The sequence below is a fragment of the Micropterus dolomieu genome, linkage group LG23, assembly GCF_021292245.1.
Source record: "Micropterus dolomieu isolate WLL.071019.BEF.003 ecotype Adirondacks linkage group LG23, ASM2129224v1, whole genome shotgun sequence".
Taxonomy (NCBI): Eukaryota; Metazoa; Chordata; class Actinopteri; order Centrarchiformes; family Centrarchidae; genus Micropterus; species Micropterus dolomieu.
Window position 1 is genome coordinate 3,868,425 of NC_060172.1, and position 13,263 is coordinate 3,881,687.

The following is a 13,263-nucleotide window of genomic DNA, read 5'->3' on the forward strand; positions in this document are numbered from 1 at the left end:
GGCGTATTATTGGCGTGATGTCGGCGTATTATTGGCGTGATGTCGGCGTATTATTGGCGTGATGTCGGCGTATTATTGGCGTGATGTCGGCGTATTATTGGCGTGATGTCGGCGTATTATTGGCGTGATGTCGGCGTGATGTTGCCGAGATGTCGCCGTATTGTTGCCGTGATGTTGGCCTATTGTTGGCATGATGGCGTATTATTGCCGTGATGTTGGCGTGATGTTGGCGTATTATTGGCCTATTATTGGCGTGATGTTGGCGAGACGTTGCTATATTATTGGCGTGATGTTGGCGAGACGTTGTTATATTATTGGCGTGATGTTGGCGAGACGTTGCTATATTATTGGCGTGATGTTAGCGAGATGTTGCCCTATTATTGGCGTGATGTTGCCGAGATGTTGCCGTATTATTGGCGTGATGTTGCCGAGATGTTGCCGTATTATTGCCGTGATGTTGCCGAGATGGCGTATTATTTAGCGTGATGTTGCCATATTGTTGGCATGATGGCGTATTGTTGGTGTGATGTTGGCATATTATTGGCGTGATGTTGCCGTATTATTGCCGTGATGTTGGCCTATTATTGGTCTATTATTGGTGTGATGTCGCCGTGATGTTGCCGAGATGTTGCCATATTACTGGCGTGATGTTGGCCTATTATTGGCGTGATATTGCCGTATTATTGGCGTATTATTGGCGTGATGTTGCCGTATTATTGCCGTGATGTTGGCCAATTATTGGCCTATTATTGGTGTGATGTCGCCGTGATGTTGCCATATTACTGGCGTGATGTTGCCATATTATTGCCGTGATGTTGGCGTATTATTGGCGTGATGTCGCCGTGATGTTGCCGTGATGTTGGCGTATTATTGGCGTGATGTCGCCGTGATGTTGCCGAGATGTTGGCGTATTATTGGCGTGATGTCGCCGTGATGTTGCCGAGATGTTGCCGTATTATTGGCGTGATGTTGGCGAGATGTTGCCGTATTATTGGCGTGATGTTGGCGAGATGTTGCCGTATTATTGGCGTGATGTTGGCGAGATGTTGCCGTATTATTGGCGTGATGTTGGCGAGATGTTGCTATATTATTGGCGTGATGTTGGCGAGATGTTGCCGTATTATTGGCGTGATGTTGCCGAGATGTTGCCGTATTATTGGCGTGATGTTGCCGAGATGTTGCCGTATTATTGGCGTGATGTTGGCGAGATGTTGTCGTATTATTGGCATGAAGGCGTATTGTTGGTGTGATGTTGCCGTATTATTGGCGTGATGTTGCCGAGATGTTGCCGTATTATTGGCGTGATGTTGGCGAGATGTTGCCGTATTATTGGCATGAAGGCGTATTGTTGGTGTGATGTTGGCGTATTGTTGGTGTGATGTTGCCGTAATGTTGGTGTGATGTTGGCGAGATGTTGCCGTATTATTGGCATGAAGGCGTATTATTGGCGTGATGTTGGCGAGATGTTGCCGTATTGTTGGCATGAAGGCGTATTGTTGGTGTGATGTTGCCGTAATGTTGGTGTGATGTTGGCATGTAGCTTGTTACCAGGTGCAGTCTTGCAGCAGCTCTGTTGGAGAACAGCACGGCTCGCTCTCTGCTGAAACAAACCGGACATAAAACCAGCGCCTCCTTGTAGCTCCGCTCCGCCTCCAGCCAGTCTGCAGGAAGATGGACTGGTTTTACTGGTCTGTCCTGGCGTCTCATTAATAGAACTGTGCGTAGAATCCTCACTAAAAGTGTCCTTGCGCCCAAAAGCCAAAAATGGCGTACACCAAAAAATATACAGACTTATAAAACCTGTCAGCAAGTTCTCTTTATAAATCACAATCAACTTGAAATGTGGCCCCTGTGAAGGAGCGCCATGTCCGGCCCTCCAAACGCTCAGTGAAGCTCATTAATATTAATGCCTCCTGACTGCAGGAAGAAAAGGAGGCAGACTCTGAATCTAACTCAGGGACTGACGTTCCTTTTGCTGAAGCTGTTTGGTGGGTAAAATACGCACTTAATAATAATAATAATAATAAAAGCTGTGTTAACGTGCAGTAAAATAATTGTCTGTGTTAATTCATTAATGCGTTACTGTGATAATAACAGGCGACACAAACAGTCGGCAAACTGAGCGAGGCTGCTGACGAGTTAAAATAAATACCACTTGTTGGAAATGACAATAAAAGAGTTTTATTTTCCATAACCTGTTTTTACAGGCAGCGCATCACATCCACACGCTGGCGCTCAGCGTTCGGCTCCATAAGAACATCTGACAATAATATATGAAACTCTGCTCTCTACCTGCTGGACTGACGCACTGAAAACAGCGAGTTTAAACGTCATTTGTCTCCTGTTCACCTGATTTAGGAGAATAAATAAAGTATTAATTAATCTGACTCCTGATTAAACATGTTGTGTTTATGCTCCTGAATCTGGATCTTTTTGTGGCTGCAAATGATCTTAAATCATGTTTCTTATTTTTTCTTCAGAAAGGCTTTAAGCCTGGAATACTGGATTTATTTCACACAGCAGCCGCCTCTTCATTTCAAAGCGTTTCATCCTTCTGCCATGTGAGGCGCCGTTTCTCCTCTTTATGAGTTCACTTCCAGGGCGCACAGTCTCCCTCAGGTCAACCTGTGCTTGGGAAGTGGCGTCCGCACGTTTCCAGCCCTGTTGTGGACGTACGCAGCGTTTAGAAACGAGGCCCCTGGTTTGGTCTGTGCTGGTCTGTCCTGCTTTATACTGGTCTGTGCTGGTCTGTCCTGACCCGTCCTGCTTTATACTGGTCTGTGCTGACCTGTCCTGCTTTATACTGGTCTGTGCTGACCTGTCCTGCTTTATACTGGTCTGTGCTGACCTGTCCTGCTTTATACTGGTCTGTGCTGACCTGTCCTGCTTTATACTGGTCTGTGCTGGTCTGTGCTGACCTGTCCTGCTTTATACTGGTCTGTGCTGACCTGTCCTGCTTTATACTGGTCTGTGCTGGTCTGTCCTGCTTTATACTGGTCTGTGCTGGTCTGTCCTGACCCGTCCTGCTTTATACTGGTCTGTGCTGGTCTGTCCTGCTTTATACTGGTCTGTGCTGACCTGTCCTGCTTTATACTGGTCTGTGCTGACCTGTCCTGCTTTATACTGGTCTGTGCTGGTCTGTCCTGCTTTATACTGGTCTGTGCTGGTCTGTCCTGACCCGTCCTGCTTTATACTGGTCTGTGCTGGTCTGTCCTGCTTTATACTGGTCTGTGCTGACCTGTCCTGCTTTATACTGGTCTGTGCTGACCTGTCCTGCTTTATACTGGTCTGTGCTGGTCTGTCCTGCTTTATACTGGTCTGTGCTGGTCTGTCCTGACCCGTCCTGCTTTATACTGGTCTGTGCTGGTCTGTCCTGCTTTATACTGGTCTGTGCTGACCTGTCCTGCTTTATACTGGTCTGTGCTGACCTGTCCTGCTTTATACTGGTCTGTGCTGGTCTGTCCTGCTTTATACTGGTCTGTGCTGGTCTGTCCTGACCCGTCCTGCTTTATACTGGTCTGTGCTGGTCTGTCCTGCTTTATACTGGTCTGTGCTGACCTGTCCTGCTTTATACTGGTCTGTGCTGACCTGTCCTGCTTTATACTGGTCTGTGCTGGTCTGTCCTGCTTTATACTGGTCTGTGCTGGTCTGTCCTGACCCGTCCTGCTTTATACTGGTCTGTGCTGGTCTGTCCTGCTTTATACTGGTCTGTGCTGACCTGTCCTGCTTTATACTGGTCTGTGCTGACCTGTCCTGCTTTATACTGGTCTGTGCTGGTCTGTCCTGCTTTATACTGGTCTGTGCTGGTCTGTCCTGACCCGTCCTGCTTTATACTGGTCTGTGAAGGTCTACATGGACATGAGGACTCACCTCCAGCTTTAAAGAGGCCGTTGCCGTTCTCCTTCAGAGACAAACTTTGCTGCCGTCGACTCTGAAAAAGAAGGAAGCTGCAGTTTAACGTCAGTGACCAGCAGAACTGGGATTTACAGCATCACTCCGGACACCTGAACGCCTCCTCTGCTCAGTTAGCAAAGAGTCAGATGACAGAACGACATTCAGGTTGTTCTTGTTAAAGTTTCTCTGTGTCCCACGTTCTCAGGAGCCTCGTCTGAACTTTAGATCATCTCTGGTCCCCGTTGGTCAGAGAGGATTAAAAAGGGTCCTACAGACCCGGTCCGGGAGTGTTCAGGAGACCGGCTCAGACCTCTCTGATCCCAGCTGATGGGTTACTGATCTGAGCAGCTGCTCTCTCATTAAGAATAGTTTCTAATCCACCATGTGACGGACTTACCTCCTTCTCCTCCTCTGTCAGCTCCTTCTCCACCTCCCTCAGGTAGTCATCGTCAAACTCCACCTCCTGGCTCCTGTCCTCCTTCATCTCTGAATCTGAGTCCTCCTCCTGCGTCTCGTCGCCCTGCGCCTCCTCCTGCAGCCCGTCGCCCTGCGCCTCCTCCAGCAGCCCGTCGCCCTGCGCCTCCTCCAGCAGCCCGTCGCCCTGCGCCTCCTCCAGCAGCCCGTCGCCCTGCGCCTCCTCCAGCAGCCCGTCGCCCTGCGCCTCCTCCTGTCCTCCTCCTCCCTCAGTCTCTGTGACGTCTCCTCTATGAGTCAGTCTGTCAGTTTTAGTGTGAAAGTCCTCCGGCCCTCTTTCATCCTGCCGGAACTCCTCGTCTCTTGGGGCCGGAGGTTCCAGACTCTCCTGGCAGTCATAGAAGTGCTCCTCCTCCTTCTCCTCCTGCTCTCTGGGTTCTCCAGAGGCTCCTCTGCTGCTCATAATGAAGCTCTGCGACACAAAGTGAAGTTAAAGTCAGGAGCTGGTACTGCTCTTGAGGGCCACTCTCTGGGGCCCCTCACGGGCCTTTATGTTGTTGTTAGCATGTTAGCATCTATCAGAGTAGCAACAGCATGTCCCACAGAGGAAACCAGACTTCACTGCGGCTGTGCAGCGTTAAAGGGAAGTTAAACTAACTGAGCTCCTGTCACTAAACTCTTTATTTCTTTATCTTAATAACCACTTTTACTTCTTCTTCATCTCTTGTTATCATATAACCGCAGCGGTTTAGCTCAGTGAGCTCAGCCCGCGGCTGTTTGCTTCTCTGTGCAGATCTAGAAGCTTCCAGCTGCGGCCTCTTAAATCAGCAGTTTTTCAAGGGGACTTCTGAACGGGCTGTGAAGAGCTGCTCAATAATCAGCTAACAGATAACAGGCAGCTCCGGGCTGTTAGCATGACGTCACCCGTCTGATAATAATAAACAATAAAAACATCATTACTTATAATAAATTATAAGTAAACAGCTGTTTATGTTTGTACCTGCTAACACCTGCTAACGCCGGTTAGCCTCCCGAGGGCTCTCGCTGTCACTTCCGGGACGATGATGACCTCCTTCTTCTCCTTCTGCTTCTTTTTTTTCCTCCTTGTTCCTAGCGCTGACCCGGCTCCGCTCTGGGTCCGGGTCTCTCTCAGACCCGGTCCATCAGCTGTTAGTAGAACCAGACTGAAACAGAAACGCTTTTCCACGGTAGCTCTTCTTCTTCTTCTGGTGGTTTGAGTCCGTTCTGGATCACTTCCGCCCCCTGCTGGATCCAATCGGATCTGACGTCACTCATATAGATGAAGAAACAATAAAAATCAATAAATCGCGCAGGCTAACATGGGGTCACCCCCCCCCCCACACACTTTTTTCATTGTGTTCAGTTTATATCTAAATGAATATTTACATCACGGGGAGCCTGAAGATAAGTAAGATTTTTATAGTTTTTGGTTAAAGTAGTAAAATGCTAGATTAGTATGTTTGGGGTAAGACGCCCCCCCCCCCCCCCCCCCAGTCGCTGTGGTTTGTAAGTTAGATGTTATTTAGACTCTGGACGCCCATCTTCACCCTGACCTGTCTGACCCTCTCTCAGAATCACAGGGGGGTCAGAGGAGCCTGAAGATGATCTGCAGGGATGTTTTCAATAAACCAAACATTAAGCCGGCGATGTGTTCTTTCTTTGTGGAAAAAGTACCTCACGTATTTTTGGCTCCTGTTGACCTGAGTCGGCCATTTCTTCCTCCTCAGCTGGGAAACGTTCATCCTCCTTTCTCAGCGTCTGCTGTAGACTGACGCAGATCACAAACCACTAAACACGCTGAGTTTATTCATTGATGAAGACGGGGGGCGATGGTGCAGTGGACAAGACGCATGCCTTTGGTGGGTTCAATCTCCACTGAGTCCCTGCGCGAGACACTTAACCGCTCGCTGCTCCAGAGGCGTGCGACCTCTGACGTGCACAGCAGCTGCAGTTTGGATGAAAGCGTCCGCTAAATGAGTAAATGGTCGTCACCCGAAGATCACATTAGTCGTTCAGATCAATTAACCCGGATTACCGAAGGACTGTTTTAAAACATTGTGTTTTCAAGAGGAACACTTTCCAATGTGAGGTTAGCCAAAAACATGCCAACAAGGTGGGACACTGGAGCTGTCAAACAAATGTCTCACGCCTCAGTGTGCCGTACGAACGCCGTGCATCAACGCATTTATTGTAGAAATGACCAGAAATCACTTAAAATCACCGTTTTGCCTGTCCAGGACTTCGGGGATTTTGGACTGAACTCCCTCTCTACAGGGCTCTGCTCTGCAGGTGCCATCTCTTCCCAGAATGCAGCAGGGCGGACAGGCTGGGCGGGTTCTGTCCAGTAGGACCTCACACGTTACAGAATGTATTAAAATATCTTCTATCCCATCAGGAGGCATTTATCTGCAATATGACGAAAACACACGAGTCGTACATTTTTTATTAAATCCAGGAAAAAACTTTATTTTGATAAACCGTTCTGTAAATCATTGAACATGTGATTTATTATCAGGACAAAACCAAAAACATCCACCCGACTCCTGTCAGTGTGTCAGATCAGCTGATCTGAGATCAGCAGCATGGAGATGTGAGACGTCCATGTGGGGTTCTCTGGAGCTGATTCACCTCTGGTTCACCTGTTCCTCCTCAGCTCCTCCTCCTGCTCCTCCTCAGCTCCTCCTCAGCTCCTCCTCCTGCTCCTCCTCAGCTCCACTGATGCAGACAGGAGTGTTGTCGTCTCCTTGGTTCTGCGGGCGTTGAGCAACAGGTTGCTCTCTCTCTCTCAGTGTCTCTCAGTGTCTCTCGTCCTCACCAGAGAAACACTCAGATATTTGTACAACCGAGTTGCTACAACCCATAATTACGTTTCCTGTGGCTCCGCCCTCTAGAGGCGTACAACAGCAGCCGCAGAGGATGTCAGGTGACGTGTCTGTATAAGGAGGTTGGACGGGTCAAAACTGGACTTTCACTCAGGAGGCCGGCGTTCGGTTCCCGTGTGAAACAAGATCGATTAAGGTTTTTAATTATGTTACGTAAGTTGTGCATCCTACATAAGTTACGTATTAGCATTAGCGTTAGCTAGCTAAAGTGTGTAGCTAGCGAGTTAAAGCCCCTTAGCCTAACCTTCACAGGGGAGGGAGGTCAGCGGCTTCATGGATGTCGACTGGTTGACCTCCTTTGTGTTGTGTCATGTGACTTATGTTAATTACGTTGGGAAACAGAGTTTGAAATTGCTGTTGTGGACAAAGCTGACTTAAGAAAAGCTCAGGTGGGTCTGGTTAATACGGCGGGGGGGGGGGGGTCATCTCATCACTCTACGGATTAAAGTTGGAGGAGGAGGAGGAGGAGGAGCGTCTGGTCTGAGCGATCCAGGAGGTGAAGGCAGAAACCCGGGCATAGACTCCAGGTCTCTGAGGACGCCCGCAGCCTTTCCCAAACGATGTCACACCTGCACAGGAACCAGAACACATCAGATCTCACCTGCACCAGGTGCCCCCCTCTGTGTGTGTGTGTGTGTGTGTGAGACTGACCAATCACAGTCCAGTGTCTATCGTCCAGACACATCAGTGGGCCTCCAGAGTCGCCCTGGAAACAACACGGACTTTATTAACACATGACAGACCAACAGTGTGTGTCCAGGACCAGAACCAGATCAGAGTCTGAGGCTGGGCCGACCGCCGACTCCAGGTGAGCAGTTACCTGACAGGAGTCGACCCCCCCCTCTGGGTATCCGGCACACAGCATGCTGGAGGTGATGGTGTACTCAGGTAACTGAAGCTGACACTGATCCTGAACCAGCACCGGAACCTCAGCCTCCTGGAGAACATTTGTGGGAGAACCTGAGGGAGACACACCAGGAGGAGGTCACCAGGAGGAGGAGAAAACCAGGTGGGGAACACCAGGCGGAGAAAACCAGGAGGAGAAAACCAGGTGGAGAACACCAGAAGGAGGAGGTCACCAGGAGGAGGAGAACTGTAGGACAAAACCAGGAGGATGAAACCAGGAGGAGGAGAACTGGAGGACAAAACCAGGAGGACAAATCCAGGAGGTGGAGAACTGGAGGAGGAGAACTGGAGGAGGAGAACTGGAGGACAAAACCAGGAGGAGGAAAACTGGAGGAGAAAACCAGGAGGATGAGAACTGGATGAGAAAAACAGGAGGAGAAGACCAGGTGGAGAAGACCAGGAGGAGAAAACCAGGAGGAGAAGACCAAGTGGAGAACACCAGGTGGAGAAAACCAGGAGGAGGACACCAGGTGGAGAACACCAGGAGGAGGAGAACTGGATGAGAAAACCAGGTGGAGAACACCAGGTGGAGAACACCAGGAGGAGGAGAACTGGATGAGAAAACCAGGTGGAGAACACCAGGTGGAGAACACCAGGAGGAGGAGAAAACCAGGTGGGGAACACCAGGCGGAGAAAACCAGGAGGAGAAAACCAGGTGGAGAACACCAGAAGGAGGAGAAAACCAGGTGGGGAACACCAGGTGGAGAACACCAGGTGGAGAAAACCAGGTGGAGAACACCAGGAGGAGAACTGGATGAGAACACCAGGTGGAGAACACCAGGTGGAGAACACCAGGAGGAGGAGAACTGGATGAGAAAACCAGGTGGAGAACACCAGGTGGAGAACACCAGGAGGAGGAGAAAACCAGGTGGGGAACACCAGGCGGAGAAAACCAGGTGGAGAACACCAGAAGGAGAAAACCAGGTGGAGAAAACCAGGTGGAGAACACCAGGAGGAGAACTGGATGAGAACACCAGGTGGAGAACACCAGGTGGAGAACACCAGGAGGAGGCGAACTGGATGAGAAAACCAGGTGGAGAACACCAGGAGGAGGAGAAAACCAGGTGGAGAAAACCAGGAGGAGAAAACCCAGGAGGAGAAAACCAGGTGGAGAACACAAGGTGGAGAACACCAGGTGGGGAACACCAGGTGGAGAACATCAGGTGGAGAAAACCAGGTGGGGAACACCAGGTGGAGAAAACCAGGTGGAGAACACCAGGAGGAGGAGAAAACCAGGTGGAGAAAACCAGGTGGAGAACACCAGGTGGAGAAAACCGGGTGGAGAACACCAGGTGGAGAAAACCAGGTGGGGAACACCAGGTGGGGAACACCAGGTGGAGAACACCAGGAGGAGAACACCAGGAGGAGGAGAAAACCAGTTGGAGAACACCAGGTGGAGGAGAAAACCAGGTGGAGAACACCAGGTGGAGGAGAAAACCAGGTGGAGAACTCCAGGTGGAGAAAACCAGGTGGAGAACACCAGGTGGAGAACACCAGGTGGAGAACACCAGGTGGAGAAATCCGGGTGGAGAACACCAGGTGCAGAACACCAGGTGGAGAAAACCAGGTGGAGAAAACCAGGTGGGGAACACCAGGTGGGGAACACCAGGAGGAGGAGAACACCAGGAGGAGGAGAAAACCAGGTGGAGAACACCAGGTGGAGAAAACCAGGTGGAGAACACCGGGTGGAGAAAACCGGGTGGAGAAAACCGGGTGGAGAACACCGGGTGGAGAAAACCGGGTGGGGAACACCAGGTGGAGAAAACCGGGTGGAGAAAACCGGGTGGAGAACACCGGGTGGAGAAAACCAGGTGGGGAACACCAGGTGGAGAAAACCGGGTGGAGAAAACCAGGTGGAGAAAACCAGGTGGGGAACACCAGGTGGAGAACACCAGGTGGAGGAGAACACCGGGTGGAGAACACCCGGTGGAGAAAACCAGGTGGGGAACACCAGGTGGAGAACACCGGGTGGGGAACACCGGGTGGAGAAAACCAGGTGGAGAAAACCAGGTGGAGAACACCGGGTGGAGAAAACCAGGTGGAGAAAACCAGGTGGGGAACACCAGGTGGAGAACACCAGGTGGAGGAGAACACCGGGTGGAGAACACCCGGTGGAGAAAACCAGGTGGAGAACACCAGGTGGAGAACACCAGGTGGAGAACACCAGGAGGAGGAGAAAACCGGGTGGAGAAAACCAGGTGGAGAACACCAGGAGGAGAAAACCAGGAGGAGCAGCAAACATCAGATTCAGTCTGTAAACGAGTAGAGGCTAAAACTCTCTTGGCTCAGCTGAAGGTGTTTCTGAGTAATATAATAAAATCATGAAAAATAAAGACGTCCAACTGTTAGTCTGCGTCCTGATGGTTCTCACCCTGCTCAGCGTCTCGTCCCCATCCTGCGATGAAACATCTTGTTCCTGCTGCGACGTCCTGACCTTCAGGAGGTAAACACACCGGCTGCACCAGCTCTGGGAACATCAGACAGTTTATCCGCTGAAGCTCTTTAAACTCTCAAACAACCCGACATCGTGTTTGTTCATCTTCTGTGCACAAGCTGCTTCTTAGTGACAGCTCAGAGCTATTGTTGATGAAGTTATTAGAACTCTGGAAAGTCTTTCTTTCATTGTCCTCGCTCAGCTGATTGAAAATCATTTAAAGGAGTTTCAAATGCTCTTAATTTGCATAAAATTTCATTCAATCATTTTTATTCCTGAACACTTTTATTTGAATTATGTTTGACTGTAGAACACTTTCTATGAAGGTCATTGCTGTGATGACTTATCAGAACACGATGTAACAGCTGGTAAACTCAAACATGCATCAGGTTGTATAACTAAACACCAGTTCATATCCAATATCGGCCAACAATCTCACAACATGCTGTGTGAAAATGTCCTGAACTATTTAAAATAATGTAAGTGGGTATGAATGATGAAACTGATGTTAAATATCCTCCTCTGCCAGGATTAATTCCTTTTTAAATGTTCTTTAAGATGTCTTGTGGAGCCGTTTCCACAAAGTCTCCAAATGGCCACTGTAAATCTCTGCCGTGCTGGTTCCTCGTGTTCTGCTGTGAGGACCCAATAAATGTCTTTTATGCTAAATGTTGAAATCCTGCAGCTATCGACGGCTCGCCGTTCATCGGAGACAAAGTCTGAGTCTCTTCTGACATGATGTAATGTGTGATGTGGAGAATCACTTTCCTTCATGTAATTAAGTTATGTGCAAAATGTTCAGAAAGTGAAGAAACATAAAGAAAAGGGTTTTCCTAAAAGGAAAATGTGTCTCTTATTAAAATTGTTTTATGTCCACCTGTAATATTTTATATATATAAACATTTCAATACTTTAAACCAACAAAGACGTGCTGGATTACATTAAACATCACCAGGAGGAGGTTTTATTCCATTTTTCATAAATTGTTGAAATCATCTCAGTGTGTGTTTCTAACTCGGCAGAGTCACTGTGGAACGTGTTCTCTCAGATACTCTGTGATGTAAACTGGTGTTTAGTTATAAAACATAAAGCCCATGATGCTTTATGACGTTGGCACTGACCGGTGAAGCTGATTGGCTGCTGCAGGTGCATCATGGCAATGTCGGCCTGTTTGGTCTGTTTGTTGTATTGCCTGTTGATGACGATGCGATCGACTTGTCGGGTCTGAACGTCCACAGAGTTTAAGTCACTTTGAGAGTGAAGACCGAAAACAGCCGACCACGACATCAGGTGGACGTTCTTCCTGTGGAACAAGTTCATACGAGAGCAGGAGAACTTTTAAACTTCATGTCTGTAGAAATGAAACTGATATTCTCAGACAGGCTGATAGTTTCTGTCCTTGTTTTTATGATATGAACATTAGTGTAAGCTGTAACATTAAAGCTCTGGCGCCGTCCAGCCAATGAGAGACTGAGCAGAGACATTTCTGCCTTCGTCCTCTGATGAAGACGTGTTTCTGATGTGTGTCTCAGAGTCGTGTTTTGTTTTATGTTAAGTTCTAAGGAGGAGCTGAATATCTCGCAGTATCTCCACCATGTTATTATTTCTATTATTACTGTTATTAATGCTGCAGGGGTCGTCATTAAGTTTGGGTTCCCAGTCAGTAGTGCACAGGCCTTCCAAGTGAATGGTTGTGTGTTTGGTTCACCCTTGAGTGAATATATTTATTTCCCTCTTTAACAAAATAACTATAAAGAGACTGTTTCACATGCTTACAAACGCATGCGTGGTAGTAGTGACACATGCGTGGTAGTAGTGACACATGCGTGGTAGTAGTGACGCATGCAGTGACGCATGTGTGGTAGTAGTGCATGTGTGGTAGTAGTGATGCATGTGTGGTTATAGTGATGCATGCGTGGTAGTAGTGACGCATGCAGTGACGCATGTGTGGTAGTAGTGATGTATGTGTGGTAATACCCAACGAAGGTTAAAATGAAAGGGCAACTGGACTTGCCCTTTCATTTTAACCTTCGTTGGATAACTATGACCTGGATGACTGAGAATCTTCAGAGACATGTGTGGTAGTAGTGACGCATGCAGTGACGCATGTGTGGTAGTAGTGCATGTGTGGTAGTAGTGATGTATGTGTGGTTATAGTGATGCATGCGTGGTAGTAGTGACGCATGCAGTGACGCATGTGTGGTAGTAGTGATGTATGTGTGGTAATACCCAACGAAGGTTAAAATGAAAGGGCAACTGGACTTGCCCTTTCATTTTAACCTTCGTTGGATAACTATGACCTGGATGACTGAGAATCTTCAGAGACATGTGTGGTAGTAGTGACGCATGCAGTGACGCATGTGTGGTAGTAGTGCATGTGTGGTAGTAGTGATGTATGTGTGGTTATAGTGATGCATGCGTGGTAGTAGTGACGCATGCAGTGACGCATGTGTGGTAGTAGTGATGTATGTGTGGTAATACCCAACGAAGGTTAAAATGAAAGGGCAACTGGACTTGCCCTTTCATTTTAACCTTCGTTGGATAACTATGACCTGGATGACTGAGAATCTTCAGAGACATGTGTGGTAGTAGTGACGCATGCAGTGACGCATGTGTGGTAGTAGTGCATGTGTGGTAGTAGTGATGTATGTGTGGTTATAGTGATGCATGCGTGGTAGTAGTGACGCATGCAGTGACGCATGTGTGGTAGTA

At 48.6% G+C, this 13,263-nt stretch overlaps 1 protein-coding gene across 1 annotated transcript in view; it reads right to left on the bottom strand.

Annotated features, from left to right (window-relative positions):
* Positions 1-1,580: 1,580 nt before the first annotated feature.
* The window catches only part of tmprss15 (transmembrane serine protease 15), a 28,547-nt gene continuing 16,864 nt past the window's right edge, over positions 1,581-13,263 (bottom strand). Inside the window, exons 23-32 of the mRNA XM_046038749.1 lie at positions 11,673-11,854; positions 10,489-10,584; positions 8,032-8,171; positions 7,863-7,917; positions 6,958-7,780; positions 6,551-6,735; positions 6,004-6,274; positions 5,309-5,599; positions 3,871-3,931; positions 1,581-1,661 (exon numbers count right to left, since the gene is read on the bottom strand). Of these exons, the coding sequence (XP_045894705.1) occupies positions 7,647-7,780; positions 7,863-7,917; positions 8,032-8,171; positions 10,489-10,584; positions 11,673-11,854 (607 nt within the window). The 3' untranslated portion in view covers positions 1,581-1,661; positions 3,871-3,931; positions 5,309-5,599; ... (1 more) ...; positions 6,551-6,735; positions 6,958-7,646. The remainder of the gene's footprint in view (positions 1,662-3,870; positions 3,932-5,308; positions 5,600-6,003; positions 6,275-6,550; positions 6,736-6,957; positions 7,781-7,862; positions 7,918-8,031; positions 8,172-10,488; positions 10,585-11,672; positions 11,855-13,263) is intronic.